Here is a 27,942-nt window from a genome sequence, read left to right as displayed (position 1 = left end):
TGGTGGTGGTGGTGGTGGTGGTGTTGGTGGTGGTGGTTGTGGTGGTGGTTGTGGTGGTGGTAGTGGTGGTGGTGGTTGTGGTTGTGGTGGTGGTGGTGGTGGTGGTGGTGGTGGTGGTGGTTGTGGTTGTGGTGGTGGTGGTGGTGGTGGTGGTGGTGGTGGTGGTGGTGGTGGTTGTGGTGGTGGTGGTGGTTGTGGTGGTGGTGGTGGTGGTGGTGGTGGTGGTGGTGGTGGTGGTGGTTGTGGTGGTGGTGGTGGTGGTGGTGGTGGTGGTGGTGGTGGTGGTGGTGGTGGTGGTGGTGGTGGTGGTGGTGGTGGTGGTGGTGGTGGTGGTGGTGGTGGTGGTGGTGATGGTGGTGGTGTTGGTGGCGGTGGTGGTGGCAGTGGTGGTGGTGGTGGTGATGGTGGTGGTGGTGGTGGTGGTGGTGGTGGTGGTGGTGGTGGTGGTGGTGGTGGTGGTGGTGGTGGTGGTGGTGGTGGTGGTGGCGGTGGCGGTGGTGGTGGTGGTGGTGGTGATGGTGGTGGTGGTGGTGGTGGTGGTGGTGGTGGTGGTAAAACGTGTGTCTGGTCTGGCAGCAGCAGCAGTAGCAGCGGAGCAGCAGGGCAGCACATGCGGGGGGCCATGCGCCGCAACGCAACCGCCGACTGAGGCTTCGCAATGAACCAAACCCCCCCGCACCCCCCCCCCAAAACTCCCAACTCCCAACTCCCAAACCTCCCTGCTCACCTGCCGTGCTGTGCCGCCACGTACCCGCCGTCGTTCACCTCGATGCCGCCCGCCACCCGGCCCGTCATGAGGCCGGCGTGCAGCGCCGCACCCAGCGCCACCGCCGTCTGTGCATGCAGGCGTGTGCGCGTGTGTGTGTGTGGGGGGGAGGGCGGGGTTGGGGAGTGAAGGCGTGTGGTGTGTGTGTGTGTGTGTGTCTGGAGGTGTGCCCCTGGTGGTGTGTGAGTGGCGGTGTGGGGGTGTCTGAGTGGAGGCGTGTGGTGCTGGTTTGTGCTGAGCAATGTGCCATGGGCAATGGGCACGGCCCCACCTCGGGATCCACTCCGGACCGGATGGGCAGACCAGACACCTGCGTTTGTTGGGGGACAGCAGCACAAGGTGACGGGGCCGACACAGTGCGTGAAAGGGGAGGAGACGAGGGTGCGGCCCCGTATGTGCGTGTGCGTATCCCAACACGGAAAAGGATTCCTCGCTCCCCCATCAGCTAATCAAGAATGCAACCCCCGAACACACACACCTGTGTGACGTACTGCCGGATGACGGGCAGCCGAGTTGCAGCGCCCACCAGCACCAGCCCACTCAGCCGCCGGGGCGGAGCCACGTACTTGCCGCTACTGCTGCTACTGCCGCTACTGCCACTGCTGCTGCTGCCACTGCTGCTACTGCCGGCCGCTCCTCCCTGCTGCTGCTGCTGCTGCGGGAAGATGGAGAACTCCCACGCGGCCGCGCCGTCGCGCCGCCCCGGCCCCTCCCCCAGCCCCAAGTCCCAGGCGCTACTGCCGCTCGCCAGGCTGTAGCTGCTACTGCCGCTGCCACTACTGCTGCTGCTGCTGCCGGCGGCGGCGGCTGCTACAGCCGGCGGGTCCCTGGGGTCCAGGTGGGGCGGCAGGCTGCCCCCCAGCTGCAGCCGTGTGGCGAGGGCCAGTCGCTGCAGAGGCCACCACACCCGCCGCAGCAGCGGCCTGAGGCAAGGGGGGAAAGACACGTTCGGGGGTGAGGAGGTGTGTGTGTGTGTGTGTGTGTGTGTGTGTGTGTGTGTGTACAGATGTGTGGGGGTTGGACGGACATGTGGCTAGTGTGACGAAGGCGGTGAACAACAGGCAAGGGGACGGGTCGTGTTGGCGGCGCGGCGGCACGGCGTCACGGTGGCGGGCAGCGCCCCGGCGCGGCCGAGTCATGTGGGCGGTCTCCTCCCATTCACACCCACCTTCACGACCCCCACCCACCCACCTACCCACCCACCCACCCACCCACCACCCGCCTCACCTCACGAGCTCCTCAAAGGTGTGCTCGCTCAACTCCAACTCCAGCTCCCCACCCCCAGCAGCACCACCCCCAGCACCATCGCCACCAGCAGAGTAGCTCGCGGCGGGGACACGCACACGCAGCGACACGCCTGACCCGCCGGCCCCGCCGCCACTGCTACTGCCACTGCCACTGCCACCACTGCTACTGCCGTCTTCACGCGCGGCTGCTACAGCCTCGCTCAGCGCCACCTTGGCCGCCTCCGCCGCCCGCAGCAGCGCCAGCGACGCCGCAGGGTCCGCCGCCCTCGCCTCTGCCCCTGTGGCCCCCGGCGCTACAGCCTCCGTCGCCCCCTGCGCCGCCGTCAGTCTGTTACAGCCTGCCATCCAGTCTGCTACAGCCGCCGTGAAGTCGTCACCCCCCAAGTAGTTGTCGCCGGCCGTGCCGATCACCTCCATGATGCCGTCAAAGGCCTCGACGACGGTTAGGTCTGTCGTACCGCCGCCCAGGTCGAACACCAGCAGTACATCGTACGGCACTGCGGCGGAGCCGAAGCCGTACGCGATGGCGGCGGCAATGGGCTCTGCGGCGGGGGAAGGGAGAGGGAATGGGGAGGAGTAGAGCAAGGGCATGTGTGCGCACGTGCATGTGTATGTGTGTTGCCGTGTTTGGTGAAGCCGGGCCGCCAGGGGTCGCCAGGGGCCGCCCGGGGAGTGCCGTACTTGTGTGCGTGTTGTTGTCGGTCCTCACAGCCACAGCCCCACCCTGGAAGTAGCAGCTCCGTTGGTGCAGTCCCAGTCGCCGCCACCACCTTCACGCAGCGCCTCAACTCCACGAACCCACCCTGCACCCACCCCCCACCCCGCCCCACCCCACCCCAGTACCCGCCCGCCCCACCCTGCAGCAGCGACACGCGCTCCAGCCCCGCCGCCCGCGCCGCCGCCACCACCGCCGCGCGCTGCCGGGCGCTGTAGTGTGCGGGCACCGTGACCACTGCGTCCAGCACCTGGGGCCGTAGGGGGTGTGGGCAGGTGGGCAGGTGGAGGCGTGCGATGAGGGGTGTGTGTGTGTGTGTCTGTGTGTGTGTGTGTGTGTGTGTGTTGGGTTACGGACGTGTGCATAGGGCAGGAGCAGGGACAGAACCCCTGGCGGATCATACAGTCCCGTCTAGGCCGCAAGACCCACTTGCCACCAACCCCCTGCCCCGTCCATGCCCCTGCCCATGTGTCACAGCCCCTCCCCCCACACAGACACTCACGCAGCCACCTGCCCACCTGAACGTCACTGCCACTGCCGGCGTCCGACTCCCCGGTGTCCCCGCCGCCGCCACCGCCCTCCTGCTGCTCCCGCTGCTGCTGCTGCTGCTGCTGCTGCTGCTGCTGCTGCTGCTGTTGCTGCTGCTGCTGCGCCAGGAAGGCCTGGGCCCGGCTGACCAGGTGCCGGATGAGGTGCGCCGACACCTGATGTGGGAGCGTGTGTGGGTGAGTGAGTGTTGGCTGAAGTCATGTTGGGGCGGCAACACACACACACACACACAGTCACACACACACACACACACACGCTCACCTCCTCGGGTGCCATGCTGCGCCCCAGGGCCGGGCAGCCCACCTCCACCCGCCCACCCGCACCCTCCACCAGCGCATAGCACCGCAGCCGCCGCCCTCCCGTGCCGCCGGCGCCGCCGCCTTGCTGCCCCGCCGCCGCCGCCGCCGCCGCCGCCTGCGCCTCGTCCTCCTCCACCTCACGCACTGCTTCGCTGTGGGCCGAGAGGTGATGGCAACGAGGTGGTGACAAGGGGTCTCTGGTGAACGCTGACGCTGACCTACACATCCGTCCCAGTACTTCTTACTGGCAGTGGTGCGAGCCCCCCCCCCACCCCACCTGTAGCTGCGCCCCATGAGCCGCTTCACACCGAAGTAGGCGTTGGCGGGCTGGGACCCGGGGGCCGCCGCCGCCGCCACTGCCGCCTCGCCCACAAGCACGGAGCCGTCCTGCAGGGCAGGCGTAAAGGGGGGTGGGGTAGGGGGGGGGGGTTGGGATTGTGGGGGTGGGGAGTTACATTCATAATGATTTAAGAAGTGAAGGCGTAGCCAGGAACAGTAGCATATAGGGGGGGTGAGTGGTGGCTGTTGATATGGGGAAGGGTGTGATTGAGCCAACACGAGTAGGCAGTGCCGACGTCCAGTGGGAGCAGCGGGTCCTATACCGTTGGCGCCAGCACATGGGATCGCCGTGGCGGCTGCATCGCCCTTCTTGACGTCTGATTGTGGTCCGCACGACACCCCTCCCCCTAACCCCCAACACACCCATCCACACCCAAACCCCCAACCCACCCACCCACCCACCCCGGCCTCACCTGCTGTACGTACACCACCGAGGGGATCACCGCCCGCCCGCCCTCGTCCTCCACCACCCGTGGCCTGGGGGCGCGCACACACATACACACAAGTTCACACACATACACACACACACACACATACACAAGTTCACACAGGGGATTGCACACACATGCTCAAGGCGGGTCGCGCACGCATCCGTACAGCCGGGTGGGTGGGCGGCTGAGCGGGTGGGCGGGCGGTCCTCACGACCACAAGCCCACAACACGCACACACACCTTGTTCTCTCCAACACACACGCACACACACACACACACACACACACACACACACACACACACACACACATATGCACGCGCACCTGCCGTCCCGCCCCGCCACCGCCACCGCACTGGTGGTGGTGCCCAGGTCAATGCCCACAGCCACACGCGCCACGCCGCCGCCGCCGCCGCCGCCGGCTGTAGCAGCCCCCGGCCCAGCCTCAACAGCAGCCGCCGTAGCTGCCTGCTGCAGCCCCGCCGCCGGCGCCGTGGCGGCGGCGGCGGCGGCGGCGGCGGCGGCGTCAGGCAGGGCCCGGGCCCGCCCAGGGCCTTGGCGCCTCAGGAGCCGGCGGCGGCTGCAGACTGCTGCTGCCGTGGGACTGGGGCTGAGGCCGGGGCTGAGGTGCGGCTGTAGCAGCGGCAGTGACAGGCGGGCTGGGAGAAAGCAGCCATCGGCGTGTCGGCTGCAGCTGCTGCTGCTGCTGCGCGTGGTGGCGGCTGTAGCTGAGGCGGTGGCTGTGGCTGCAGCTGCAGCTCGTGTCCGAGGGCCGCGTGAAGGCATGGGCCATTGCCGGGAGGCCGGGGGGCATGGGGTGGGGCCACGTGGGGCTGGGGAGCAGGCGGGCGAAGGGCCCGGCGACCATGGGTTCGCGAGGTGGGCGCTCGAGGTCACGGCGGCCCGCATCCTCGCGCCGGCCTGTTTGGCCGACAGGACTCTTTCAGCAGTCCGAGCGACGAGCCGCCGTCAGCCAGCTGCACGCTGCGCAGGCGCGTTATAAAATATGCCAAAGTCCTGACCCGAACCACACGAGGAGATGTAGAATTGCGGTAGTTGTCGGCTTGCAAGTCAACGCTGGGTTGTTATGCAAATGACTTGCATGCATGTTCTAATTTCTGGTCAGCACGAATCCCCTCCCTTTGAAGACTAGCCACCATCAGGTGCAAGTTGATGCATGGTTAGTGCCATCAGCGACAGCGTCACGTCCACTACCTTCTATCGACGAACGTTCCTGAGGCAGCTTACTTAATAGCACTTTGCGGCTAGAGCTAGCTGACTTTGCTTGCAAGTTTTCCGAAGGCCCTCTTGTAATCTCTCTTGACTGTAACCGTCCAGACTTTGTCCAAGGCATTAAGCAACATGGCCATCGCCGGTGCGACCGTGGACGACCCGCAGAGTCTTGGCATCGCGGTGCTGGGCCTCGTGGTTGCCCTCGCCATCTACACAGTTGTCATTATCAAGCCAGCCCTCAACAAGTACGCATGATCGGTCCATGGCGAACGGCGCGGGCCTGAACCGTGCCCACTCTGGCGGGAACCAGGTCAGCTTTCGACTCACCTGCTTGCAGTGTCAGTTACCTACACGCCTTTTCCGTTGCATAAGAGATACACACTAGGAGCGAGCGATGATTGCCGGGCCCTCGTGAGCGTTTCGCTGTTAACAGTGCCTTGCTGACACAGGCGATGCTGGCGAGCACGGCGCCCGGCGCCCAGCTCGCCTCGGACCCGGCCTCGGACTCCAGCTCCGCGGCCTCAGCGGTGCCTGCAGACAGATTGCCAGGCGACCAGGCCTCGGGGGTTGCGGCTGCAGGTGGAGCTGCGGGCGGTGCTGCGGCGATGCCCTCGGCCGATGTGGCAACGCCCGCAGCTCCGACGCCTCCGCCTCCCCCCGATCATGGCCAGGCCAACGCAGGAGGCAGCAGCAGCATTGCTGGTGAAGGAGAGGCCCGGGAAGTTGCGGAGAGTGATGGTGCCAAGTCGGGTCCCGCTTCGGCGGGGACATACGCCATCGCACGTTCGGCGGCGGAGCCTGACCACGCGGCGGCGGGTGGGATGGGTGCGGCAGCGGGCGGCGGTGCGAGTGATGAAGGCGGTGTAGGTGGCGGAGGCGGTGGCAGCGGCAGCGGCACGGAGGCTGTTGCCGGTGGGAGCAGCGGCGGCGGTGGTGGCAGCGGCGGCCCTGCAGGTGCCGCTGCCGCTGTCGGGCCGGCAGCAAGCACCGGCACCGCGGCCGGCAGCGGCGATGCCGGCAGAAGCAGCTCCACCGCTCCCACCCCGCCACCGCCTCTGCTACCAGACGTCCCGCTGGCACCCGGCACCACCCCCGACCGCACCACCCCCACAAACACCACCACCGCCACCTCCACCACCGCCACCTCCTCCACCTCGCCCATACTCCAGCTGCCCTCCCTAGCCGTGGGCCGGCCCCTGGGTCCCTCCGCGTCTGGCGGCGGCGGCGCTCCCGGCGGGGGCCCCATGCCACCTGGCGGCGGCGCTGCTGCTGCCGGCGTGTCGGGCCTGGTGGCTTCCTCCGCCGCCTCCCCCTCCCCCTCCGCCTCCTCCGCCTGGGGCCTGGTCTCCAGCTCTGTGGTGGAGCTGGTCAGCCGCGAGGTGATCCGCAAGCTGAGGCTGGCGGCGGGGGCGGGCAGCGCCGAGGACAGACACGTGGTGAGGCGGTATTGGGAGGGGGGGAGATAGGGGTTGTAGATACCAGCCCAAACCAAACCAAACCAATCCAAACGAGCGGAGCACATGGGGGAGGGTTGAAGGGGGAGGGGGGGTAGCCATCCATGGGATGGTATGTATCAAATATGATGGGGAGGGGGGGGATGTATATACCAGCCCAAACTAAACTGAGCCCAATGCAAGTGGGTTGAGAGGGAGGGAGAGAGAGGGAGGGAGGGATGTAAGTGCAATACGCGCTACACATGGCCTATCCGTCCCTGTTGTGTATGTGCGACCCGCCCACCGCCCCCGCCACGCCGCACCACGACCCGCTGTGACGCGCCCACCCCCACTGTGTGTGTGTGTGTGTGTTAAAAAAACAACAAAACGAAGCCCGCCGTGTGTGTGTATGTGCAGGTGTGTGAGGAGCTGTTCGCGGACATCACCTGCCCCCTGGACGCGGCAGCCATGGCGGCCATGCTGGGGAGCGGAGGGGGGGCCGGAGGGGGGCCCGGAGGCTGGAGCGGAGGAGGAGGAGGGTGGGCAGCTGGGGGAGGGTGGGGCGGAGGAGGAGGAGCTGGGGGAGGAGGGGGCAGGGCGGCAGGCACGCCTACGGCGGCCGCGGCGGTGGCCGCGGCGGCGGCGGCGGCGGCGGCCGCAGCAGGGCCAGCGGGCGAGGGGCCCACGGCGGCGGCGGTGGGGGCGGTGGGGCCGCGCGCTGGCGATAGCGGCGGCGGGGCGGCTGGTGGTGGCGGCGGCGGCGGTGGTTCCAGTGGCGGGCGAGGACGTCTCTACTACGAGGTGAGCTATGCGCGCACAGAGGGGCTCGCATCGCATACACTGTCTTTGCGCAATGGTTTCCTTGGGCTCTTTAGCAGAGAGGGGCTGGGCGCTGGGGGTGGCTCTGCGTCCGCCACGCCTGCATCGCATACACAAGTCTTGGCGCGCTTGTTTCTCCCTTGTGCTGTTCATTAACGCCACACACACACGTCGCGCCCACGCAGGTGCTGGCGCTGCACTACGCCACTCGGGCGGGCGCCGACAGCGCTCGGGCGCTGCTGCACCTGTGCCAGCTGCAGTGGGACACACCCTGGGTGGCGCCCATCTACTCGCTGCTGCTGCACAGGTGGGTGCGGGGATGGAGAGGGGAGGGGAGGTGGGGAGGAATAGCGGGTGGCTGGGGGGAGGCGGTGGTGGTGGTGGGGCGGGGCAGTGGGGGGGGGGGAGAGGGGTGGGGGTTAGGCAGTGGAGGGGAGGCTGTGAGGGGCCCCTGGCTGATGGCTGCCGGGGGCGGCGGCTGGGCGGCAGGACGTGTGCTCGGGCCCAGCTCTTCAATTCGGTCGATGAATGTCTGGACGTAAGCAACGTTTTGAAGCCTCAGTCTCTCACTTCAGTCAGCTCCCCTCTCTCGCGCGGCCTCCAGGTTCCTGCTGCTGCCTCGGGAGCACGGCGGCGGCGGCAGCAGCTCCCCAGCCGTGTCGTCACTGAGTGGCGGCGGCGGCGGCGCCTCAGCCCCCGCCTCTCACGCCTCCCTTCCCGCCACCACCGCCTCCGCAGCCGCTCAGCCGACCTCCCCCGCCGCTGGCGCCGCCGCCGGCTCTGGCGGCGGCTCTGGCGGCGGCGGCTCCCAGGCTTCACGGCCTCAGGGCCGTGTCAGCTTCGCGCCAGCCGCTGTCACCGCCGCCACCGCTGCTGACATTAGCACACCTGCCGCCCCCGCCGTCGCTGACAGTGACGGCAAGCTAGGCGCCGACGCAGCCGCTGCAGCCAATGCTGCCGCCGCTGCTACAGCCGCCACAGCCGCTGCTACAGCCAGTGCCATCGCTGCTACAGCCGCCAGCCAGCACCGGGTCAAGCACCTCAACGTGTTGGCGCACGGGGCGAGGCAGCTGCTGCTGGGGGACGTGCACTCGGTGAGGCGGTTGGCGGTTGAGGCGGTTGGCGGTTGGCGGTTGGGGCCGTCAGAGAAGTGGCTGTTGAACGGCCTTAGTGCCCAGCATGCACACAAACCGCACACGTGACCATGTAGGCCCAATACCCTGTTGCTTTACCCTTCCTGTCACGGCCGAAACGCCCACGCACAACGCCCCGACCTGCCCTTCGATATCCTCGTCCCACGTGCCTCATCCCCCTTCCCGCTTCTCACAGGGCCTGTTCCGCTTCCAGCCACTGTGGTGCTTCCTGGCGGGCGAGGTGGCGGGGCTGCCGCTACAGCCGCCCGGGCCCGGCAGTAGCAGCGGCAGTAGCGGGAGCGGTGGGGGCGGCGGCAGTAGCAGCAACGGCGGCAGGAGGAGTGGTGGAGGCGCACACGAGGGCGGCGGGGCCGCGCTGGAGGCCGGCAGTGCGCCCGACCCTCACGGCAGTAGCATGAACGGCCGCCGCGATGGCGCCAACGGCAGTAGCGGCGGCAGCGGCAGTAGCAGTGGCAGCGGCGCGGAGCCGGGGCCGGCCGGCGGCATCATGTGGGCGACTGCAACCGAGGCAGCGGCAGCGGCGGCCGCCGGCGGCGCCGCCTCCCCTGTGACGCCCATTGACGCTGTGCCGGTGGCGGCGCGGCCGTGGCTGCTGGCGGTGGCGGCGGCGTTCCTGCCGTACTACTGCCTGGACGAGCAGGTGGGGGGAATGGGGGTTCACTTTGAACCAATCCCATTAGGAAACAGCCGCGCTGCAAGGAGAAGCCGCATATGCGAGCTACTGTATGTCACCATAGGTTGTCGGGCGAGCTTGGGCAGTGCAGCGGCAGGTGGACGTGTGTGTTTTGGGTGTTTGCTGCTTCCAAGACTTGGCTCGATGCAGCTTTGCTGCTGCTCGCGCTCTACTGCTTGTCTCGCGTGTCCAACCAGCCGCCAGACCTGCGTCCGTAGTCAGCTGCGGGCAGCGCGTGTCCCTTCTTATGTCAGATTGTCAATGCCACCCGACTGCCCCCACGTACGACTCTCCACCGCCCTCTGACATGACCCCGCACATTCATATTCATGTTCTTTTCATGAACAGCTACCAGCCCTGACCTGACCCTGAGCGGACCGGACCCCACGCACATTGCGCAGGTGTCGGAGCTGGCACGCCGCTTCCCGCCGCCGGTACCGCCGCCGTCCGCCGCCGCCACCGCCTCCGCCAGCCCCGCCGCCGCCGCCAACGCCGCCTTCGCCACGGCGGCGGGCTGGGACTTCTTCGTGGTGGAGGTGACGGACGCCCTGGGCCGCATCCACAGCGAGGTGAGGGGGATGTGTGTGTGTGGGGGGGGGGTGCAGATGTTTGCGTGCGGCGGCCAGGGCCTGGGGGGAAACCCTCACGGCCACAGGCGCGGGGCACGGCTTTCTTTTCTGTCGCTGGACTGTGCACCTTCTGTTGCAGAGACACACGCGCTCATCTCCCTTACGCACACACGCACTTATGAACGCCCATCATCACACACAGGCGGGACTGCTCAAGTACCTGCGGGCAATTCGCGCATTGGCACGACAGCCGCCGCCACCGCCGCCACCAGTAGCGCCGCCCCCGCCGCCGCCCCCGCCGCCGCCCGCCGCGCCTGCGGCCGCTGCAGCCGCCGCTGAGTCTGAGGCAGCGGCTGGCGCCGGGCCGGCGCAGGGCGCACCAGCAGCAGCAGCAGCAGCAGCTGCTGCGGTGGCGGCGGTGGTGGGAGATGCAGCGGCAGCGAATCGTGGCAGTGGGTTGGGAAGAGCGGGGCGAGGGTGGCGGGGCGGCTTTGGTCAGGCGACATCGGTGGCCGCGGCCGGACCGCCGCCGCCGGCAGCGGCCCGACCGCGGCCGCCGCCGCCGCCACTGGCCGGCCTGCCCACCATCACCAAACTGCGTCTGCAGGTGGGTGTGCGTGTGCGTTTGTGTGCGCGCACGTGTTGTCATCATAGGACGTAAGGAGATGTGCGTGCGTGGCTGCGTGCCTGCCTGATATCGGGTGGTCATATGTCCACACCGGCACTAGACCCCCCTTGTGCGTGGCTACAACTGCGCTTCTTCTTTATTAGTCATGAATGCAACCCCCACTTCCCGCCGCTCCCGCGCAGAACGAGCTGTATGCGCTGACCTCGGGCGGCGGGCCGCGGTATGCGCCGCCAGAGGTGAGAGCGAGGGCGTGGGGAAGGCAGTTGGGGGGAGCCGGGGAGGGAGGGAGGGAGGGGGGGCTGTTGTAGATACCAGCCCAAACTCAACCAAATCGGGGAGGCGGCGGCGAGGCGGCCATTGGGAGAGAGCCGGCACGGGGAGCCGGGGAGGGTGAGGGGGCGAGGGGAAGGCAGCAGCGCGGTAGTGACGGCGACAGCGGCGGCCGACCTCAGTCGCCTGACGCCCCAGCGTCCCAGCAGTTGCTTTGCGGCCCAACACACCGTAAACGTGCACATCTGCACATGGGACCCAACCTGCATGTGCTTAACTTCCCACGGCGGACACAAACGCGTTGGCACACACACGCGGACACAAACGCGTTGGCACACACACACACACACACAACTCTTTCTTCTGCCTGCACAGGTCCGGCGCGCGGCGTTCGCTGCTTTGGACGCGCTGTTTCCTGGCGGCCGCTCGCTGCGGCGGCTGGTGCGCTGGGTGAGCCGCACCCTGCACATGGAGTGGCTGCCCTCTGCGGCGGCGGCAGGGGGCCGGGGCGGCGGCAGGGGCGGAGGAGGAGGAGGGGGGGGAGCAGGAGAGGAGGAGGAGGGCGAGGAGGAGGTGGTGGCGGGCTGGCTGGGCGGCTGGGCGCTGGGCTGGATCTACTGGCCGCTGCACTGGTGCACCGCCCTGTACGGCAGGTGAGGGGAGGAGAGGGGGAGGGGTGAAGGGGGAAAGGGGAGGACTCCTCGTGTGAGGGGCTGCTGTTGCGGCATCCCATAGGATTGTGTTTGCCATGCTGCGCCCTTTCAACACCGCCTTCAACACCGCCGCCGTAACTACCTCGTAGCTACCTTGTAACGACCTGGCAGGCATGCCTGGCACCCCAACCCATGTGCGCCTAGCCTCCTAGCTGGACTACTTCTGGGTCTTGGTTGACGGAAGCTGGGATTGGAATGAACTACAGCACCTGCACGCACCCGCCCACCACACAGGATCCTGCTCGCCATTTTCCAGCTCATCTACGGTCTGGTGGTCTGGCGACCCTGGCGGCGACCGGACCGGACCCCTGAGTCTGGCCTGGTGGGCGGCAGGTCGCCTGGTGGTCAGGCGGCGGCTGCGGCGGCACGTGGGCGGGCGGCGGTAGCGGCAATGGCTCGGGGGCTGTCACCGGCCCGCAGCGGGCTTGAGGAGGAGTGGCAGAGCGATGCGGGCCGGGGTGGAGGCGGCGGCGGCGGCGGTGGCGCAAGCACGTCTGTGCTGCTGCAGTCCCCCCACCAGCAGCTGCAGCGGCGGCCGGGGCAGTGGCGGTAGCACAGCGCCGCGATGCCACCGTTAGCGCGGCAGTAGCAGTAGCAGCAGCGGGCAGCAGCAGCAGCAGCAGCAGCTGCATAGGCGTGGCTGCGCAGCGGTGTGTGTGTGTGTGTGTGTATGTGTTTCCGGGCAGGCACAGCGGGAGGAAGGCCGTGTGCGTCATAAGGGTACCACAGAGCTGTTTGCGTGTGTGTATGTGGGCACAGGCGGGGCGTGGGCGATGGATGGCCAGTGGGTCGCGAGCGGGTGTGCTCAGCGGTGTAAGAGCCTGGGACTGTGCGAGGTACTCGCGCAGCCACTCCGGACAGCCGGTCACACATCGAACCAGGAGAGCCCGTGACCTTTTACGGATCGCACGCAATCAGATGTGAGGACAGCGTCGGGCAGCTAGGATGGAGCGCTCTGGGTGGTTGCAGTGGGGTAGCGCAGTAGGTCGGCCTGCTGCATGACGGCGTGTTTCCTTTGGTCAAGACGTCAAGTCAAGAAAGCGTGGGGGGACATCACGTTTGCTCCGTGCCTTTCCAAAAAGAGGGTAAATGTTTGCGTGTGTGCTGCACAGGAGAAATCTACTACGGTGATAATGATGGAGGGGGAGGCACTCATGGCAGGGGCCGGGGCACTGACACGCGTGCGTTTCGCATCGGGCGTGTCCCTCTCTGCAGGACTGGCTCGTGTTGCAATATTTGTCCACAGCTCTGCCCAAATACAACGCCTGATAACTCATACGTCAATACAACACGACCTCACGTCAGAAGAACTCCAACAGTTGATAGGGCCAACCCTTCGCGCGCGCGCTGAGCGCCAAAGATGTTTCTCGGAGGATATCTGGGGTCATGTGCAGCGCAGCTGGCCACCTATGCAGCCTGCACGGCCTGCCAGTGCGCATCTAGGGAGGTGCTTCGGCATTCTGCCCGAGTGGCCTGGTCGGTGCTCTTTTTCCTGGCTATGATTCTGGCCTGGGTGCTGCGTGACTTTGCGACACCTATTCTGGAGAAAATTCCATGTAAGCACCGCGGCAGCTATTTCCTGCGGGCCCTAGCTAGCTTCCGGCGCCTATTACGCTAGCAAAAGTCATGTAATTTCTCGTCGTTTCCTGTTTGACGCGACACACCGACTTGACAACGCGCCTGCTGCTTTCTGCACGCAGGGATTGTAAAGGATGTGACGCAGGTCGATATGGACAAGTGGTTTGGCCAGCAGGCGGTCTATCGCGTCAGCATGGGCAATTTCGTGAGTCCGGGGCTCGGGCTGCTGACGGACGTCGTCGGGAATGGCATGCTCCTTGGCCGCGACCTCGTGCCGCGTAATGATTAATTTGTCGTCGTAGCAGCGTCCACAGGCACAGGTTTGCGCTCCAGCTCAGGAACCCGGCGTCAACCCGGCAGGTGCCGACGACGCCCACCTCGCCTCTTCACCCGCTCCTCCTCTTTCCCCTCTCACCCATCTTCCCACCGCTCCCCCTCCCCCTCCCCTCCATCCGTTACCCGCAGCTCTTCTTCGGCTGCATGTCTCTGGCGCTGCTGGGCGTGAAGCAGCGCGGCGACAAGCGCGACGCCTACCTGCACCACGGCCACCCGCTGGCCAAGCTGGGCCTGTGGCTGCTCTTCACCTGCCTGCCCTTCCTCTTCCCCAACGAGGTCCTCAACGTGTACAGTGAGTGGGGGTTTCAAGAGGGGGGGCGTGAATAACGAGGAGGGGGGATAGGGAGGGAGTTGGGTTGGGGAAGAGGGCAAGAGGGGGAAGGGGGCGGCCTGGGCGGGTGGGCGGGCACGGAGGCACAGAGGCGGCGTGCGCTTCCGCGACCCCTCCCCTCACGCCCTCCCCCCCCTTGCCTTCCTCTGCCGCCGCCGGGCGCCTGGTGCTCCCTCCTGCCGAACTGCCCGAACTTGCATAGGCCCCTTCCCCTTCCTGCCCTCGTCTCAACCCCTGTCCAACCCCTCTCTCACAAACACACAAACAGGCTGGGCTGCACGTGTGGGCAGCGGCATCTTCCTCATCATCCAGATGATCATCCTGCTGGACTTCGTGCAGGTGCGTGTGTGTGCGTGCGTGTGTGTGTGTGTATGCGTGTGTGTGTGTGTGTGTGTGTGTGTGTATGTGTGTGTGTATGCGTGCGTGTGTGTGTGTGTGTGTGTTGATCAGACTACACCGGCAGGGCGGCGGGGGCCGTGGCTGTGCAGCGGGCGGGGTCACACAGAATGCGTGTGTTACTGTGTTGGGTGGGGCGGACGCCGGACGGCAGGCGCGCTTCAAGCGGTACCTCCCCCTGCATCGCTCCACACCACCCCCCACGCCGGGCCCCCCCCCGCCACAATGCACAGTGCCAGCAGCACGACGCTGAACTCCGCCCCATCTCCCCACCTCCCCCTTCCCTCCCCCTCTCCCCATCTCCCCACCTCCCCCTTCCCTCCCCTTCTCCCGCTCCCCTTCTCCCCACCTCCCCCGCTCCCGCTCTCCCCATCTCCGCCGCTCCCCCCTCTTCCCCCCCCCCCCCTGCGCCTGCAGTGCTGGAACGACAGCTGGGCGGCGCACGGCGAGGAGGACGAGCGCTGGCTGTACGGCCTGATGGGGCTGACGGTGGCGGGGTACGCGGGCACACTCACACTGGCGGGTGAGAGCAGGGGGGGGGTGCAAGGGGAGGGGAGGGCGGGCGGGAGGGCGGGCGGGAGGGGATTGAGTGGTTGCTTGTGTGTTCAAGCGAACTAGGAAAGTGAAGTGCAAAGACAGGGAGAGGATTGAGTTGTCGTGTGTGTGGGGGGTTGGGGGGTGGGGGGTCGAAGGAGGCCGCGCTGCAAGCCACAACGCAAGGCACACTGCCGCCCCACCACTTAACACCACTACCCCTAACCCCCACGCCGAACCCCTCTCCCCTCTCCCCCCTCCCTGTGAACCCCCTACACCGCCCCCTACAACCCCCCACCCTTACACTCCAAAGGCCTGATGTACGCCTGGTTCAAGCCGGCGGGCGCGGGCAGCTGCAGCCTCAACATCGGCGCCATCACGCTCACGCTGCTGCTGGTGGTGGCCTTCTCAGTGCTCAGCCTGGCGCCACTGGCGCGGCAGGTGAGGGGGCGGGGGGGCATGGGGGGTGGGCGCGGCAGGTGAGGGGGGGGGGGGTAATGGGGGGGAGGGGCGGGTGGGGTAATGGGTGTTGGGTGGGCGGGCAGGGGGGCGCTATGCAAAGCGGTGGAGGGAGGGCCCTTGCGTGCCGGACCCGCCGGGGCCATCGGGCCCGCTGCTGTGTCTCTATGTGTTATGTGTCTGTACGGTAGGCCGGCCTGGCCGGCCTGCATGCGTGCGGCTTGAAGCCGGCGCCAGCGGGCGCTTGGGTGCTGGTCCTTGTCTCCCTCCCTCCCTTCTCACCTCTCCCCCCTCCTCCCCCCCTTCTCCCCTCCTCCTCCTCTTCTCCCTCCCTTAATTAATCATGAATGTAACCCCCCCAGGGCTCCATCTTCCCCTCCGCGGCCATCGGGCTGTACGCGGCCTACCTGTGCTTCAGCGCGCTGCAGTCCGAGCCCAAGGAGTACGCCTGCAACGGACTGGGCCGCTCGCTCACGGCCGCATCGGGTAAGGGGGCTGGGGGGGGAGGGGGCAGGGAAGGGCAGGGGACAGGGGGAGGGAGGTGTGGGTGGGTGGGGGGGTGGGTGGATGGGTTTTAACACACACACACCGGACTGTTCCCGGCTGCGCCTTCTTTTTAATGTACCATGAATGCAATCCCCCCCTCCTCCCCTCCCCCTCCTTCCCACACCCCCCTCTCCCCACACCTCCCCACGCCCAGGTGGCACGCTGGCTCTGGGCATGCTGGTGACGCTGGCCTCAGTGGTGTACGCCGCCTTCCGCGCCGGCAGCAACACAGCGCTGTTCACACTGGACGGAAGCGAGGACGGCGAGGGAGGAGCCGGAGGCGGTGCGGGGCAGCGGCAGGCGCTGCTGGCGGATGTGGAGGTGAGGGCGGGGAGGGGAGGGGAGGTGGGAGCTGGGGCGGGGGAGGTGGGGCGGTATGCCTCAGCCCATCGAGTGGGACCCAAGAGTCAAAGAACCGTGGGGGGGGGCAGCGGTTGTGTGTGCGTCTGTCCCTCGACCACCGTTGAGGCGCCCGCTGTCACACTCCTCACCCGCCGCGACCTCGCCGTTGTCCCCCTGCGTATGTATGCCTGTGTCGCCTAAACCTGCACCCGCACCCCCGCGTCGCCTACACGTAAAGCCCGCACCCCCACTTCCTTAAATAATCATGCATGTAACCCCCACCAACCCCACCAACCCCATACATACACACACACACACACACACACACACACACACACACACACACACACACACACACACACACACACACACACACACACACGTCCACCCGCACCGTACCCGCACACAGGGCACCAGCGCGGGTCTGGACGGAGTGCCGGATGTGGCGGAGGCCACACGCGAGGCCGTCACAGGCGGCGCGCCCAAGTGCGTGGCATGGGCAGTGGGGGGCAGTCGCCTGAGGCGGGGGGCCAGGGGCGGGTGGCGGGTGGCGAGCTGTTTATGAAAGACGGTGGGGGCTGGGCGGCTAGAGCTGGGGCCGGGGCGGGGGCGCGGGCGGGAGCTGCTGAGGCGTGTCGTTTCTGTTGCTGCGGGGTTGACCGCACGGGTTGACTGCGCCTCATCAGTTCACTTAGCGCGCCGTCCTCCACCCAAGCTAGCTGCCGGCTCGGTCCTGGCTCGCGCCTTCGCCTCATCTTGCACACACTCACGTACTGGGAGTGCTGACCGTGCCCGCCACCCACACCCACACACCCAACCCGCCCGCCCCCTGTAGGCCTGACGCCGCCGCGGTGGCTCGTGCCGAGGCGCTGACGCCCGTGTCCTACAACTACAGGTGGGGGAGGGGGGAGGGGGGGGGACAGCCCGGGGCACACGAGGGCGAGTGCCCGCATGGGCGGTACGATAGACTCAGTGGGCCATTGACTCGCGGGGGCGGGGGGGGGGTTGAATGGTCGGGCCCTGGGGCGGCGGTTGATGGTGGGGCGGCCCTGGTGGGGCGCACCCAGCAGGCGCCCAGCGGGGGGCCGCACCGCTCCCACACGCCGACACGTGTCCCTCCGCCCGGCCCCCCTGAACACCTGGCTCTGCTCACTCTGCCCCCCACCCCACCCCCGCCACCCCACCCCGGCCACCTCCCCCTCACACCTCCCCTCCGCCTCCCCTCCGCCTCCCCTCCCCTCCCCTCACACCCTACCTCCGCCTCCCCTCTCCTCCCCTCACACCCCACCTCCGCCTCCCCTCCCCTCACACAACCTCACCCCACCCCCACACCCCACCACACACCCCCACCACACACCACACACCCCCACACCCCACCCTCCCGCAGTTTCTTCCACCTCATCTTCGCGCTGGCCTCCATGTACATTGCCATGCTCATGACCGGATGGGGCAGCGTGGCGCAGGTGCGGGGCTGGGGGGGGCGGGAGACAGGGGTGAAGAGGCGCGCGCGCATGTGTGTGTGTGTGGGGGTATGTTTGTGTGTATATGTGTGTGTGTGTTGGGGGATGTGGATGTGGATGTGGGTATGGGTGTGGGGATGCTTGGGGTCGCCCGTGCCGCTGAAATCAAAAGCCGTCAACAGGACGTAGCCCACGCAGCCCGACCTCCCCTGCCTTCCCCCCCCCCTCACCTGCCCTCACTCTTACCCGCACCCTTACCCGCACTCTTACCCGCACTCTTGCCCTCCACTCCCCACAACCACGCAACCATTCACCTCCACTTGCTGTGCTGCCCGCTGCACCCGCTTCCCACTGCTTCAACCTCGGAGCCCTTGACACACACACCACACACACCACACACACACACACCACACACATACACACACACACCGCACACACACACACACACATACACACCCAACACCCCCCCCCATCCCTACGCCTTCACTTCTTAATTAATCATGAATGTAACCCCCCCCCCCCCACACACACACACACACACACCCGCAGGACAAGGACCGCATCGACGTGGGCTGGGCCAGCGTGTGGGTCAAGCTGGGCGCGCAGTGGGTGACGGGGCTGCTGTACATGTGGACGCTGTTGGCGCCGGCGCTGTTCCCGGACCGCGACTTCTCCTAGAGGACGGGGGGGGGGCGGGAGGCATGCGAGGAGGGCTGGAGGAGCTCTGTGTGAGGAGGAGCTGTGTGAGGAGGCGGCGGCTGATCCTGGGAGCTCAGGTTTCAGACCCAGGCTGGCGGGTGGCTGGCTAGAAAAAGGCTGCCCGGCGCCACCAGACTGTATGTATACTAAGTAGCTGATTTGCTGACTGTCAGTGCGGTTTGCGGTGTGCAGGATTGAATTTGACGTTCGTGGCATGTGACGGAACGGCGCAGGCTGCCAGATATGGCTGCTGGTGTTTAAGCAGACGCGTGTTGTGTTTGTGCTTCACGAGCAGGTGTTGTTATTAGTCTTGATGGGTTGATGCGACACACCACTCGTGATGTTGCGCCTCCCACTTATCAACATTGACAGTGCTTAGTCTTTTGGCTCATAAGAGAGCCCTCTGCCAGTGCGCGCCTGCCTGAGCGGTGTGCAGTGTGCGACCTGTGTAAAATATACGCACAGTATCGCTAGTACACACCCGGCCTAGCTTCACAGCAGCCGCGCCTTGTGTGGGCGGCAGGGCGGGTACTTTGAGCTGTGTGCCAGCCCCAGCGGCTCCGCGGCAATAGCAGGCGCAGTCACAGGCCCTACGCTTTGAAACCTGTTCAGTCGCAATCCACTGCGGCCGCAGTCACGGGTCCCACACTCGCACACTTGCAGTTTACGCCTGCAGAACAGCTCACTGCCGGCTCGCTTTGCACCTTGCCGGCGTCAGGGCTGGGACCGAACAAGGCCGCCCCCGTCAAACACGCATTCCCAGCCTGCTGCCTGATCGCCAACCACGTGTCCACATCACCACAGTTCAAAACGCTCGTGGGAGACCCAAGGTCTGCCGAGCTAGCTACACACTTGTGAAAGACCCAAGGTCTGCCGAACTAGCTATAGCTACAGTAGCCTCCCCTCCCAGGCACTGCCCCGGAATGAGTCTACACAAATGCGTGCGTGCACCCAGTGCGTGTCCTGCCTGCCACATCGTGCGCATTCGTTTCCTTTATAGCGTCTTCGATCACACTCGGTCCAGCGCAGCACACAACCACAGACACACACACACACACACACACACACACACACACACACACACACACACACACACACACACACACACACACACACACACACACACACACACGCACACACACACACACAGACACACACATGTCCAATTAGCCCTATGCCCCCTATCCACTCCACGCAGCCGGACCACAGCCATACCAAGTTAACTAGGCATACATTAACGCTACTGTTTGCAACGCTAAGCGAACAAGGAAAAAGTGGGCTGAGCCCACGCCACGTCTCTAGTCTGGGGCCGCAAGCGTCTGCCTCATCTCCCGGACATAGCCGGGGTCGGTTTGTACATGGCCCGCCATGTGTCCAGTCGCGTCCAGCTATCAAGCACAAGCACAGCCACCACAGAGCAACCAAACAGCACGCTAAGTGAAAAACGACATTGCGGTGTACCGCTTGCCCGCTGCTGCCGTGTCCTTCCCCGCCGCCGCCTTCACGCCCACACAAAACTCGCCGTGGCGCCCCGTGCCCCAGTGCTGCTGCCGGCACTGGGCGCAGCAGTAGGTGACCTGGCGGCAGTGCGGGCAGCCCACGCCGGCGCCCGGCGGGACGAGCGCGCTGGGGCCGCGCAGGCGGGTGCAGATGGGACTGCCGCACAGCAGACCGCCCGACGCCGCGGCTGCGCTGCCGCCACTGCCACTGCCGCTGACACCAGCAGGACCCGCATCCTCGACCGCGGCACCCATCACCACGCCCGCCTCCAGCAGCCGCGCCCGCACCTCCTCTGGCGCCAGCAGCCACGCGCTACACGCACGCTCGCACCGCCGCCGCCAGTCCGAGTCGCCCGCGCCGCCCTCCGGCCAAAGCGCCCGCCACAGCACCGCCGCGTCGGCCGCCACCGCGGCCTCCACCTGGCCGTGCAGCTCGGTGAGCTCGCTGCTCATCTGCTTCGCCTCCTGTGCACTCAGCCCCACCTCCATCACCGTCCGGAGCATCAGCTGCCCCGACGACGCCACCGCACGCGTGATGAAGGCCGACAGCGGCCGCCGCCGATGGCGCCCGGCGGCGCCGGCCAGGATGTCCGAGAACCGCACCATCTCGGGCTCGCGCTTGAGCACCTTGATCTCGCGGCCGTTGGCATCCGTACTGCGCTCCGTCGACGTGTCAAACTCCAGCAGGAACTGGAAGCCGTTGATCAGCTCCTTTGCAACCGCCGGCTTGGCGACGGCGTAGGCCTGCACCACGTCCAGTAGCGCCGACTCCAGCTCGCTGCCCGCGGCAGTGTGGGCCAGCACGGGCGGCGACAAGGCCATGGTGATATGGGTCAGGCCAGCCGCGCACGGGTCCAGCACGCCAGACAGCCAGCCCTGCAGGTCGCGACCCGGACCTGGATCTGGAACCCGCGCGGCCGGGGCGGCGGCCGTGGAAGACGGGCCGGCGGCTGCGGCTGCGCCTGCTGCGCCTGCTGCGCGCTGCGCGAGGGCAGCGGCCCGCATGGCCACCCGCGTCAGCAGCCGCAGCACAGCGGCGCACAGCCGCAGGCTGCTGACGGCGCCGTGGTCAGGGTCGTCGTCCCGCGCTGCGGTTGCTTGCGCCGCCTCTCCAGCCCCGCCCCTGCCTGCCGCCACTCCCGCCTCCTGCTCCTCATCCTCATCCTCGTCCTCGTCCTCGTCCTCATCCATTTTCTCCTTGGCCTTCCGGCACACATTCGTACACATCACCGTCGCCAGCCTAACAAGCGCCGGCAGCCACTGCTGCAGTGCGAGGGACACCAGCAGCGCCTGTTGCGCCGCCGCCGCCGAGCCGGCGAGCGGCGCGCCGCCGTACGCCGCCATGACGGGGAATGTGACGGGTCCGGTGTCGGGTTGGGAACAACAGAACTGCAACCATATGTCGATGCCGGTGGTACCGCCGGAGCTGTCGCCGATTCCGGCGATTCCGCCGCTGCCGCTGCCGCGGGCGCCATTGCCGCTGCCGCCGGCGCTCACACCCACGCCGGCGCCACTGACACCGCTGCTGGTGCTGCTGCCGCCCACGCCAGCACCGCCGCCCCCCGCCCTCCGCTTACAGAGCTTCCTCCTCTGGCCCTTTGACAGCTGCTGCTGCTGCGCCGGCTCCACTCCAGCAGCACCCCCAGCGCCCCGGCCTGCGCCCCACTCCACAGCATCCACTGCCTGCTGTAGGAGGGCTGTGAGCGCGAAGGCCAGCGCGAGGCGGTTCGCATTGGCGCTCCTGACCTCGGCGACCATCTCATTTCTGAACACGGCGCCCAGGCTGGCAATGAGGCTGACCAGCTGGTGCACGGAGCCGTGCGCCAGCAGCGCCGGCCACACGCCCGTGGTGCCCAGCACGCCCATTAACAGCATCAGCAGTTCCAGCCTGTGCTCCGACTCGCGCCCGCAGCTGTCACTGTCGCTGTCACTGCCACTGTCACTGCCGCCGCCATCGCTGCGATTGCCGACGTTGGCATGGCTTTCCGTGTTGGTGCGGACGCGGACGCCATCGCTGCGGGTTTCGCCGTCCGTGCCGCTGCCGCGGACGTCGCCGTCGCCACTGCCGTCACTACCGCAGTCATCCGGCGGGGCGGACCACGCATCCGGGTCACGCAGCATTCGCTCCAGTGTCGGCAGCAGCCCCGCGTCCAGCGCGCAGCGCAGGCTGTAGCTGAGGCCCGGCGGCGGCTGTAGCAGCGCCGCCCCGCTGGCTGCCGCCGCCGTTGCCCTCGCATCAAGCTCGTTCGGCAGTAGCAGCCGCGCGGCTTTGCACAGAGGTCCCTGCATAGCATCCACTAGGCCACAGCCTAGCTGCAGCAGCAGCAGCCGCCACAGCCCCGGCAGCCGCGCCGCCGCCGCCCGGCTCGGCAGCTCTCCGATCAGCCGCACCAGCAGCAGGGTGCCGTCGGTCCGCTCCGGGCCGCTGTCAACGTCCTCGTCGTCGAGCTGGGGGGCGCAGAAGCCCGGCAACACACTCCGCACTGCATCGTAGACGCAAGCAGGCGGGTAGGGCGTGGTGCACGCCCGCTGCTGCGGATGCTGCTGCTGCTGCTGCTGACGAGGCCATGCAGTCGCTGCGCCGGCCGCACCGCCATCGCCGCCGTCGCCACCGCCGCCGCCGACTGTGGCCTGAAACGCCAGTGACGCCGCCGCCAGCACCAGGCACGAATCCTCCAGCTGGTCCTCAGCCACCGGGCGGAGCGAGGGCTGCAGCGGCCGCATCAGCAGCCGCGGCTGCAACGCCAGCTCTGCAGCAGCGTCTGCACCCGCTTCCACCACCTCCCGGGGTTCTCCGCCCAGCCCGGCCACATGCTCCACCGTCAGACGGGTGCAGCCCAGGGCCCAGCACAGGAAGAACTGCAGGCACGGGCCGGACAGCAGCGGCCGCACCTGAGCCGCCCGCTCCCTGACGGCGGCGGCTTGTGCGGCCTTCTCAGCTGCGTCTGCGTCAGCTGCTGCGCTGCTGGAGGCGGCTGCCGGCGGCGTGCGTGCTCCCGACGGCGCCAGTGCGTGCCAGTTTGCCAGGGACACGTCCCACCCCTTCTTGGACAGCAGCCGTTTTAGGCTCCAGCATAGGTAACACGTCGCCTGTGTCACGTGGACCCACATCTGCTGTGGCGGCGCGGTGGCCGGGGGCGGCGCCTCCGCGGGCGCCGCCGCCGCCAGCCGCAGCAGTGCCGCCGCGGTGTGCTCCAGCACCTGACTGCGGCGCAGGCCGGAGCGCAGCTCGGAGCCCAGGGAGGGCGGGGGAGGCGGGGCGGGGGGCTGCGCGTTGCCAGCCGCCTTGCTGGCCCCTGCAGCCGCCGGCTTCTGCGCCTGCTGCGGGTGCTGCGAGCAGGGCTCGTCGCTTGCGAGTGCGGCCAGCGATTCCAGCACTTGGGTGATGACGGCCACCACCTCGGCGTCCTCCTCATCACGCCGTAGCTGCTGCTCGAGAGTCAGGGGGGCGCCGCTGGCGCCAGCAGCCTCAGCCGTGCCCGGCTGTCCAACCCTCGCCAGGTAGCGGGCGTAGGAGCTCAGCACGTCCGCCCGGAGCAGCGCGCGGCCAGTCCGGATCGTGGTTGATGAGACGCTTTCAGTCGCGCTCTCAAACCACTTGCCCGTGCTAACAAAAATTCGCCGTGCCACTGCGGAGCGTCGGCCTTGCCGAGCCAGCCCAGCGAGAGCCTGCGAGCTCCAAATGTGCGCGACAACGAACGCAGCGCGAAAGGCATCATTGCGCAACACTCCGTTTTGTTCAAGCGCTGAAAGCTGCTGCAAGTTTTCATAGCTTGGCTCAGCTAGCGGGTCTAGCGTGGAAAAGTAAGACGCAAGGCCTGGAGCAGCGGGCGAAGACTTGGGCGCCACTGGCACCCTTCCAGGTCGTGGTCTTGCAGCGTCGGCGTCAGCCATGGCCCTTGAGTACTTACACAAGTAGTAGTAGTTTACGTGCTGAATCGCCAGGAGCACGAGTTGACATCTTGGCATTTGTACCCCTGCCACTTTGCGAGTTCGCCCGCGCTGTCCCGCCCGATCCTTCGCATGACTTGCGCCCCGCAAAACCAGCTGTCCTGCTCGTTGGCACCGACACAGAAGCGTACATCGTACGCGCAGCATTCACCAACAGACGACGAGGCACTTTCACACGGCTACGGGCGGAGTCTTCCACTTTACCCCGCACCAGCTGCGCACCCCTCCCTGGCAGCATTGCCAAGCCAAGCCCAAACACCACATCCTGACATGCACAGTAACTCCGCACAACAGCTGAGACCCTACATAGTCCAAGGCCACGAAAGGCCGGCACACAGACTCTCAAACTCAGCCTGCTCGGATTATGGCTGTCCCAATGATGTACGCCTCTACGGTCTACCCCGCACTGGCTGCGATCTCCGAATGGCTAGACAGGCGATGTGGCAAGCGACTATCATGCGCACCGCGGCTTCTCAGACAAGTCCTCCGCGCAGCGGGGCGGCTGGCGCCGCCCCGCGATGGTCCCAGTGTCAGCCGTGTAAAACCGTGTGCACTTGAGGCAGCTTATTGACGAGTGTTGCGGAACTAATGCGTACGTAGACCAGAGCGGAAGGCGGAGTGGGCTTGCAGGCAGCACGAGAGTAGGCAGTCAGTAGCGCGAGTTGCGAATTCACATGTTACCTCGTAACCGACGGTAAACGCTGTGGACGGTCGCGCCCATGGCTGGCTGACGGAAGGTGGCTGCTGTATTGGGATGGCTGGGCTGGACGACGCCGGCCGGGCTGGCGTTGGGACTACCAGAAAGGATGCGCCCGAAACCAACCTGGAGAACACAGAGCTTATGGAAACAGGGCTACCCCCATGCATCTCTCTGAGTTTACACGCAGCTTCCCCAACGGTGCGCTCACAACTAATCAACTATGCACTCCCACTCGCGCGCCACGCCAACCGCCAGCCTCCGCTGAGCTCCGCCGTACTCTGTCGCAGCTTCCCATACGCGTGCGCGCTCAACTGCCCACTCCCACTCTGCGCTCCCGCGGACCCGCGCTGCGCGCCAACTGTAACGCGATGTGCCGCCTCTGACCCTCTGTTCGTTGGCAGTTGCGCGAAAGCCTGTTTATGATGCCCGTGTGTCAGTTGAAGTGTTGGTAGTAGCCAGGATTGCCGCGCCGCACGCTGCACGTGCAAAGTGCACGGAACACCACTGCTGCTCAGACCGGGAGCCCCCAACGCAGCCCTGAAGGCCAAACGCATCAAATGCTGGCTGTTGTGCCGTGGCTGGGCTCGCCAAGCCGCCTCGCCGGAATGTACACTGGTAGTACGTTGCGGGTTGCCCGCCTCAAGACGACATTCGTCAGTCAGTTGTCGGTCGTCGGTTCGGACAGATCCGGAGGAGCGGGGTCCCACGGGTTTGGGGGCATGGGGCCTGGCATTCTGTTTACCTCCCCCCTTGGCCACCGCACACAATCCTCACACGCGCGCATACCGTATCGCTAAGATGTTCGCATTTTGACATCTGTCAGTATCCGCAGCAAGGGACAGCATAGAGCCCCTAAAACACAAACAGCGCAGCTGCACCAGCTCCTAACCACTGTCGCAAGCGACACGCCCTCAGCCGGCTGCTGCCGCCGCCCCTGGCCCGTGCCCTGCCACACCGCTACACACACACACACACACACACACACACACACACACACACACACACACACACACACACACACACACACACACACACACACACACACACACACACACACACACACACCACCTCCACCACGGCCACCACGCGCCGGCCTCACGCCGCCGAGACGCCGCCGCCAGCAATCGTGCACAGCTGCTGCTGCCGCTGCTACCGCGGCCCGCCCGGCGCCGACGACGGCGGCTGTGCCCCGCTGCCGCTGCCTGCCTGCAGCTTCTGCTGGATGCGCTGCAGGTACTTCTGCTGCGTGGGGTCGGGGCTGCTGGACAGGCGCCGGATCACGTCCTGCGTAGGATGCACGAGAGGGAGGGGGCTTGCAAGGGAGGTGGGCTGGAGGAGGCCAGGTGTGGGCTAAGGGTGGACGGCCGAGTGCAGGGCACGGGGGGAAGCCCGTGGCACGATCCACTCCAAAGACTTGGTGCCAGGAGGGACACACGTGAGGGACACATGGTCGCCCCATTCCCCACCCCAACCGACACCTCCATCACCACCGTGGCACCATTGCAACATGGCGCCCGCCCGCGCCCTCCAGGCGGCGGCGGGGGCGCGCAGCCACCCAAGTATCCAACCAACCTCACCACCGCATCCCCGCCGACCCCTCCCGCACCCACCTGCACGCCCAGCGCCAGCAGGCTCTCCCTGCACTCCCGGTGCGCGCACATGTTGCCCAGGCTGAACAGCGCGATCTTCACCGGCGACCCGCCCGCGTCCGCGCCGCCGCCGCCGCGGCCGCCCGGCCCCGCCTGCGGCGGCGGGCGCTCCGGCTGCAGCGCGGTGTCCAGCAGCGCCCGCAGCGCGCCGGCGCGTATGAGCTCGCCGCACAGGGCGGAGCTGTTGCGGACCAGGTTGCCCAGAGCGCCCGCGGCGTTGGCGCGCGTCTTGTCCTGAGGGGGATCGGGGTTGGGTTGGGCACTTTTGGGTTGGGTTGGGTGGATGGAGGGTTCGGTGCGGTGGGGTTAGAGTGCACGTGGACTGCGGAGGCGCTTATCAAGGATGCCCGGCGCGGGCAATGCTGCCACCCTCCCTCCCTCCCTCTCCCGTCGGGCCACCCTCGTGCCGCACCTCCTCGTCCCGCAGCAGCGCCACCAGCGGGCTGATGGCCGGCTCCAGCGCGCCGTACAGCGCGGCGTTGTGGAAGCCCGCGTTGCCGATGGCGAAGCACGCGAACTTGCGGGTGGTCTTGTCGCCGTCGGCGCAGCGCTCGATCAGGGGCGGCAGCAGGCTGTGCCTGGAGGGGTGCAGGACGGCGGGCGGGCAGGCGGGCGGGCGGGCGGGCAGGCGGGCGGGCAGGCGGGCAGGCGGGCGGGCAGGCGGGCAGGCGGGCAGGCGGGCGGGCAGGCGGGCAGGCGGGCAGGCGGGCGGGCAGGCGGGCAGGCGGGCGGGCAGGCGGGCAGGCGGGCAGGCGGGCAGGCGGGCGGGCAGGCGGGCAGGCGGGCGGGCAGGCGGGCAGGCAGGCGGGCAGGCGGGCAGGCGGGCGGGCAGGCGGGCGGGCGGGCAGGCGGGCGGGCAGGCGGGCAGGCGGGCAGGCGGGCAGGCGGGCAGGCGGGCAGGCGGGCAGGCGGGCAGGCGGGCGGGCAGGCAGGCGGGCAGGCGGGCAGGCGGGCGGGCAGGCGGGCAGGCGGGCAGGCGGGCAGGCGGGCAGGCGGGCAGGCGGGCGGGCAGGTGGAGGAGCAGGGCGTGGAAGCCGGGGCGGGCGACCGCACAGCAAGACCGGAGCGTGGAACGGCGGGCGCCGGGCGGGCGCCGGCGGACCTAGCAGCAGCAGCCAAGTGTACCGGCACCCGCAACCACACACCCACAAGCGCACGCCCACACGCCCTGCTCTTCAACCCCCGCTCTTTTGCATCGGGTTCGGATTAATTTGAGCTGGTAGTTGCAACCCTTCCCCCGCCCCCCGCACCTCTCCAGTGCTCCGTAAAAGTATGCGGAGTGGCGGCACATGTTGCCCACCAGGTTACAGCAGCGCGAGCGCACAGCGGCGTCGGGGTGCGACAGCAGCCTGCGAGAGAAGCAGGGGGGGCACGAGGGGGGCACGGGGGGGGGGGGGGGCGCGCAGGCGGGTGGGCAGGGCGGCAGGGTAGGCAGCAGGGCTAACAACACGGGGCCAGAGAGGGCTGGGGGGAGGGAGGCAGGGAGTGTGGAAGTTTGGGAGACGCCCGTGCTGCCAAGGACCCCGGCCCGCCGCTAGTCCAACCTGCCGTACCCCACACGGCGGCGCCCCGCCGCGGTCCACCCGCCCCAGCTGCTCGACGGCCCCGAGTCGCCCGCATGCGCTG

At 67.5% G+C, this 27,942-nt stretch overlaps 6 protein-coding genes across 7 annotated transcripts in view; 3 read left to right on the top strand and 3 right to left on the bottom strand.

The window, feature by feature from the left end:
* The window catches only part of CHLRE_09g412910v5 (uncharacterized protein), a 2,646-nt gene extending 1,959 nt beyond the window's left edge, over window positions 1–687 (top strand). For both annotated transcript variants that reach the window (XM_043066311.1, XM_043066310.1), the window contains exon 3: window positions 64–687. In XM_043066311.1, coding sequence (XP_042921607.1) covers window positions 402–662 — 261 coding nt within the window. In that variant the 5' untranslated portion in view covers window positions 64–401 and the 3' untranslated portion in view covers window positions 663–687. The remainder of the gene's footprint in view (window positions 1–63) is intronic.
* A 2-nt stretch (window positions 688–689) lies between these two features.
* Window positions 690–5,431, bottom strand: CHLRE_09g412880v5 (uncharacterized protein). The gene is made up of 10 exons (XM_043066309.1): window positions 4,670–5,431; window positions 4,329–4,392; window positions 3,854–3,963; window positions 3,539–3,728; window positions 3,247–3,432; window positions 2,870–2,978; window positions 1,994–2,555; window positions 1,245–1,689; window positions 1,038–1,076; window positions 690–834 (listed from the first exon to the last, which is right to left on the bottom strand). The coding sequence occupies exons 1-10, from the start codon at window positions 5,251–5,253 to the stop codon at window positions 724–726; spliced, it is 2,400 nt and encodes a 799-aa protein (XP_042921605.1). The 5' UTR covers window positions 5,254–5,431; the 3' UTR covers window positions 690–723.
* A 100-nt stretch (window positions 5,432–5,531) lies between these two features.
* CHLRE_09g412850v5 (uncharacterized protein) lies at window positions 5,532–13,037 on the top strand. The gene is made up of 11 exons (XM_043066308.1): window positions 5,532–5,887; window positions 6,027–7,013; window positions 7,428–7,811; window positions 8,015–8,136; window positions 8,434–8,923; window positions 9,159–9,623; window positions 10,058–10,225; window positions 10,428–10,832; window positions 11,036–11,089; window positions 11,499–11,776; window positions 12,071–13,037. The coding sequence occupies exons 1-11, from the start codon at window positions 5,840–5,842 to the stop codon at window positions 12,387–12,389; spliced, it is 3,720 nt and encodes a 1,239-aa protein (XP_042921604.1). The 5' UTR covers window positions 5,532–5,839; the 3' UTR covers window positions 12,390–13,037.
* A 54-nt stretch (window positions 13,038–13,091) lies between these two features.
* On the top strand, window positions 13,092–18,981 carry CHLRE_09g412803v5 (uncharacterized protein). Its single transcript, XM_043066307.1, has 12 exons — window positions 13,092–13,392; window positions 13,537–13,619; window positions 13,880–14,042; window positions 14,350–14,420; window positions 14,895–15,000; window positions 15,325–15,452; window positions 15,833–15,956; window positions 16,171–16,337; window positions 16,768–16,844; window positions 17,194–17,253; window positions 17,746–17,821; window positions 18,368–18,981. The coding sequence occupies exons 1-12, from the start codon at window positions 13,197–13,199 to the stop codon at window positions 18,494–18,496; spliced, it is 1,380 nt and encodes a 459-aa protein (XP_042921603.1). The 5' UTR covers window positions 13,092–13,196; the 3' UTR covers window positions 18,497–18,981.
* An 8-nt stretch (window positions 18,982–18,989) lies between these two features.
* Window positions 18,990–23,941, bottom strand: CHLRE_09g412787v5 (uncharacterized protein). Its single transcript, XM_043066306.1, has one exon. It carries the CDS (start codon window positions 23,908–23,910, stop codon window positions 19,951–19,953), a length of 3,960 nt encoding a protein of 1,319 aa, XP_042921602.1. The 5' UTR covers window positions 23,911–23,941; the 3' UTR covers window positions 18,990–19,950.
* An 891-nt stretch (window positions 23,942–24,832) lies between these two features.
* CHLRE_09g412750v5 (uncharacterized protein) overlaps window positions 24,833–27,942 on the bottom strand; it is a 12,979-nt gene continuing 9,869 nt past the window's right edge. Inside the window, exons 23-27 of the mRNA XM_043066305.1 lie at window positions 27,762–27,780; window positions 27,567–27,665; window positions 26,729–26,894; window positions 26,278–26,550; window positions 24,833–25,951 (exon numbers count right to left, since the gene is read on the bottom strand). Of these exons, the coding sequence (XP_042921601.1) occupies window positions 25,817–25,951; window positions 26,278–26,550; window positions 26,729–26,894; window positions 27,567–27,665; window positions 27,762–27,780 (692 nt within the window). The 3' untranslated portion in view covers window positions 24,833–25,816. The remainder of the gene's footprint in view (window positions 25,952–26,277; window positions 26,551–26,728; window positions 26,895–27,566; window positions 27,666–27,761; window positions 27,781–27,942) is intronic.

The sequence above is a fragment of the Chlamydomonas reinhardtii genome, chromosome 9, assembly GCF_000002595.2.
Source record: "Chlamydomonas reinhardtii strain CC-503 cw92 mt+ chromosome 9, whole genome shotgun sequence".
NCBI classification, from domain to species: Eukaryota; Viridiplantae; Chlorophyta; class Chlorophyceae; order Chlamydomonadales; family Chlamydomonadaceae; genus Chlamydomonas; species Chlamydomonas reinhardtii.
The sequence above is the reverse complement of the archived record's forward strand: the minus strand, read 5'-3'. Positions and strand labels throughout refer to the sequence as shown.

Coding starts and splice junctions, on each gene's coding strand:
- CHLRE_09g412880v5 (XM_043066309.1), bottom strand. CDS start 5,253: ATGCGGGCCGCCGTGACCTCGAGCGCCCACCTCGCGAACCCATGGTCG. Junction 3,729..3,853: donor CTCATGGGGCGCAGCTACAG/GTGGGGTGGGGG, acceptor CTCGGCCCACAG/CGAAGCAGTGCGTGAGGTGG. Junction 3,433..3,538: donor GCAGCATGGCACCCGAGGAG/GTGAGCGTGTGT, acceptor CTCCCACATCAG/GTGTCGGCGCACCTCATCCG.
- CHLRE_09g412850v5 (XM_043066308.1), top strand. CDS start 5,840: ATGGCGAACGGCGCGGGCCTGAACCGTGCCCACTCTGGCGGGAACCAG. Junction 7,014..7,427: donor GCGCCGAGGACAGACACGTG/GTGAGGCGGTAT, acceptor GTGTATGTGCAG/GTGTGTGAGGAGCTGTTCGC. Junction 8,137..8,433: donor TACTCGCTGCTGCTGCACAG/GTGGGTGCGGGG, acceptor CGCGGCCTCCAG/GTTCCTGCTGCTGCCTCGGG.
- CHLRE_09g412803v5 (XM_043066307.1), top strand. CDS start 13,197: ATGTTTCTCGGAGGATATCTGGGGTCATGTGCAGCGCAGCTGGCCACC. Junction 16,845..17,193: donor GTCACAGGCGGCGCGCCCAA/GTGCGTGGCATG, acceptor CGCCCCCTGTAG/GCCTGACGCCGCCGCGGTGG. Junction 17,254..17,745: donor CCCGTGTCCTACAACTACAG/GTGGGGGAGGGG, acceptor ACCCTCCCGCAG/TTTCTTCCACCTCATCTTCG.
- CHLRE_09g412787v5 (XM_043066306.1), bottom strand. CDS start 23,910: ATGGCTGACGCCGACGCTGCAAGACCACGACCTGGAAGGGTGCCAGTG.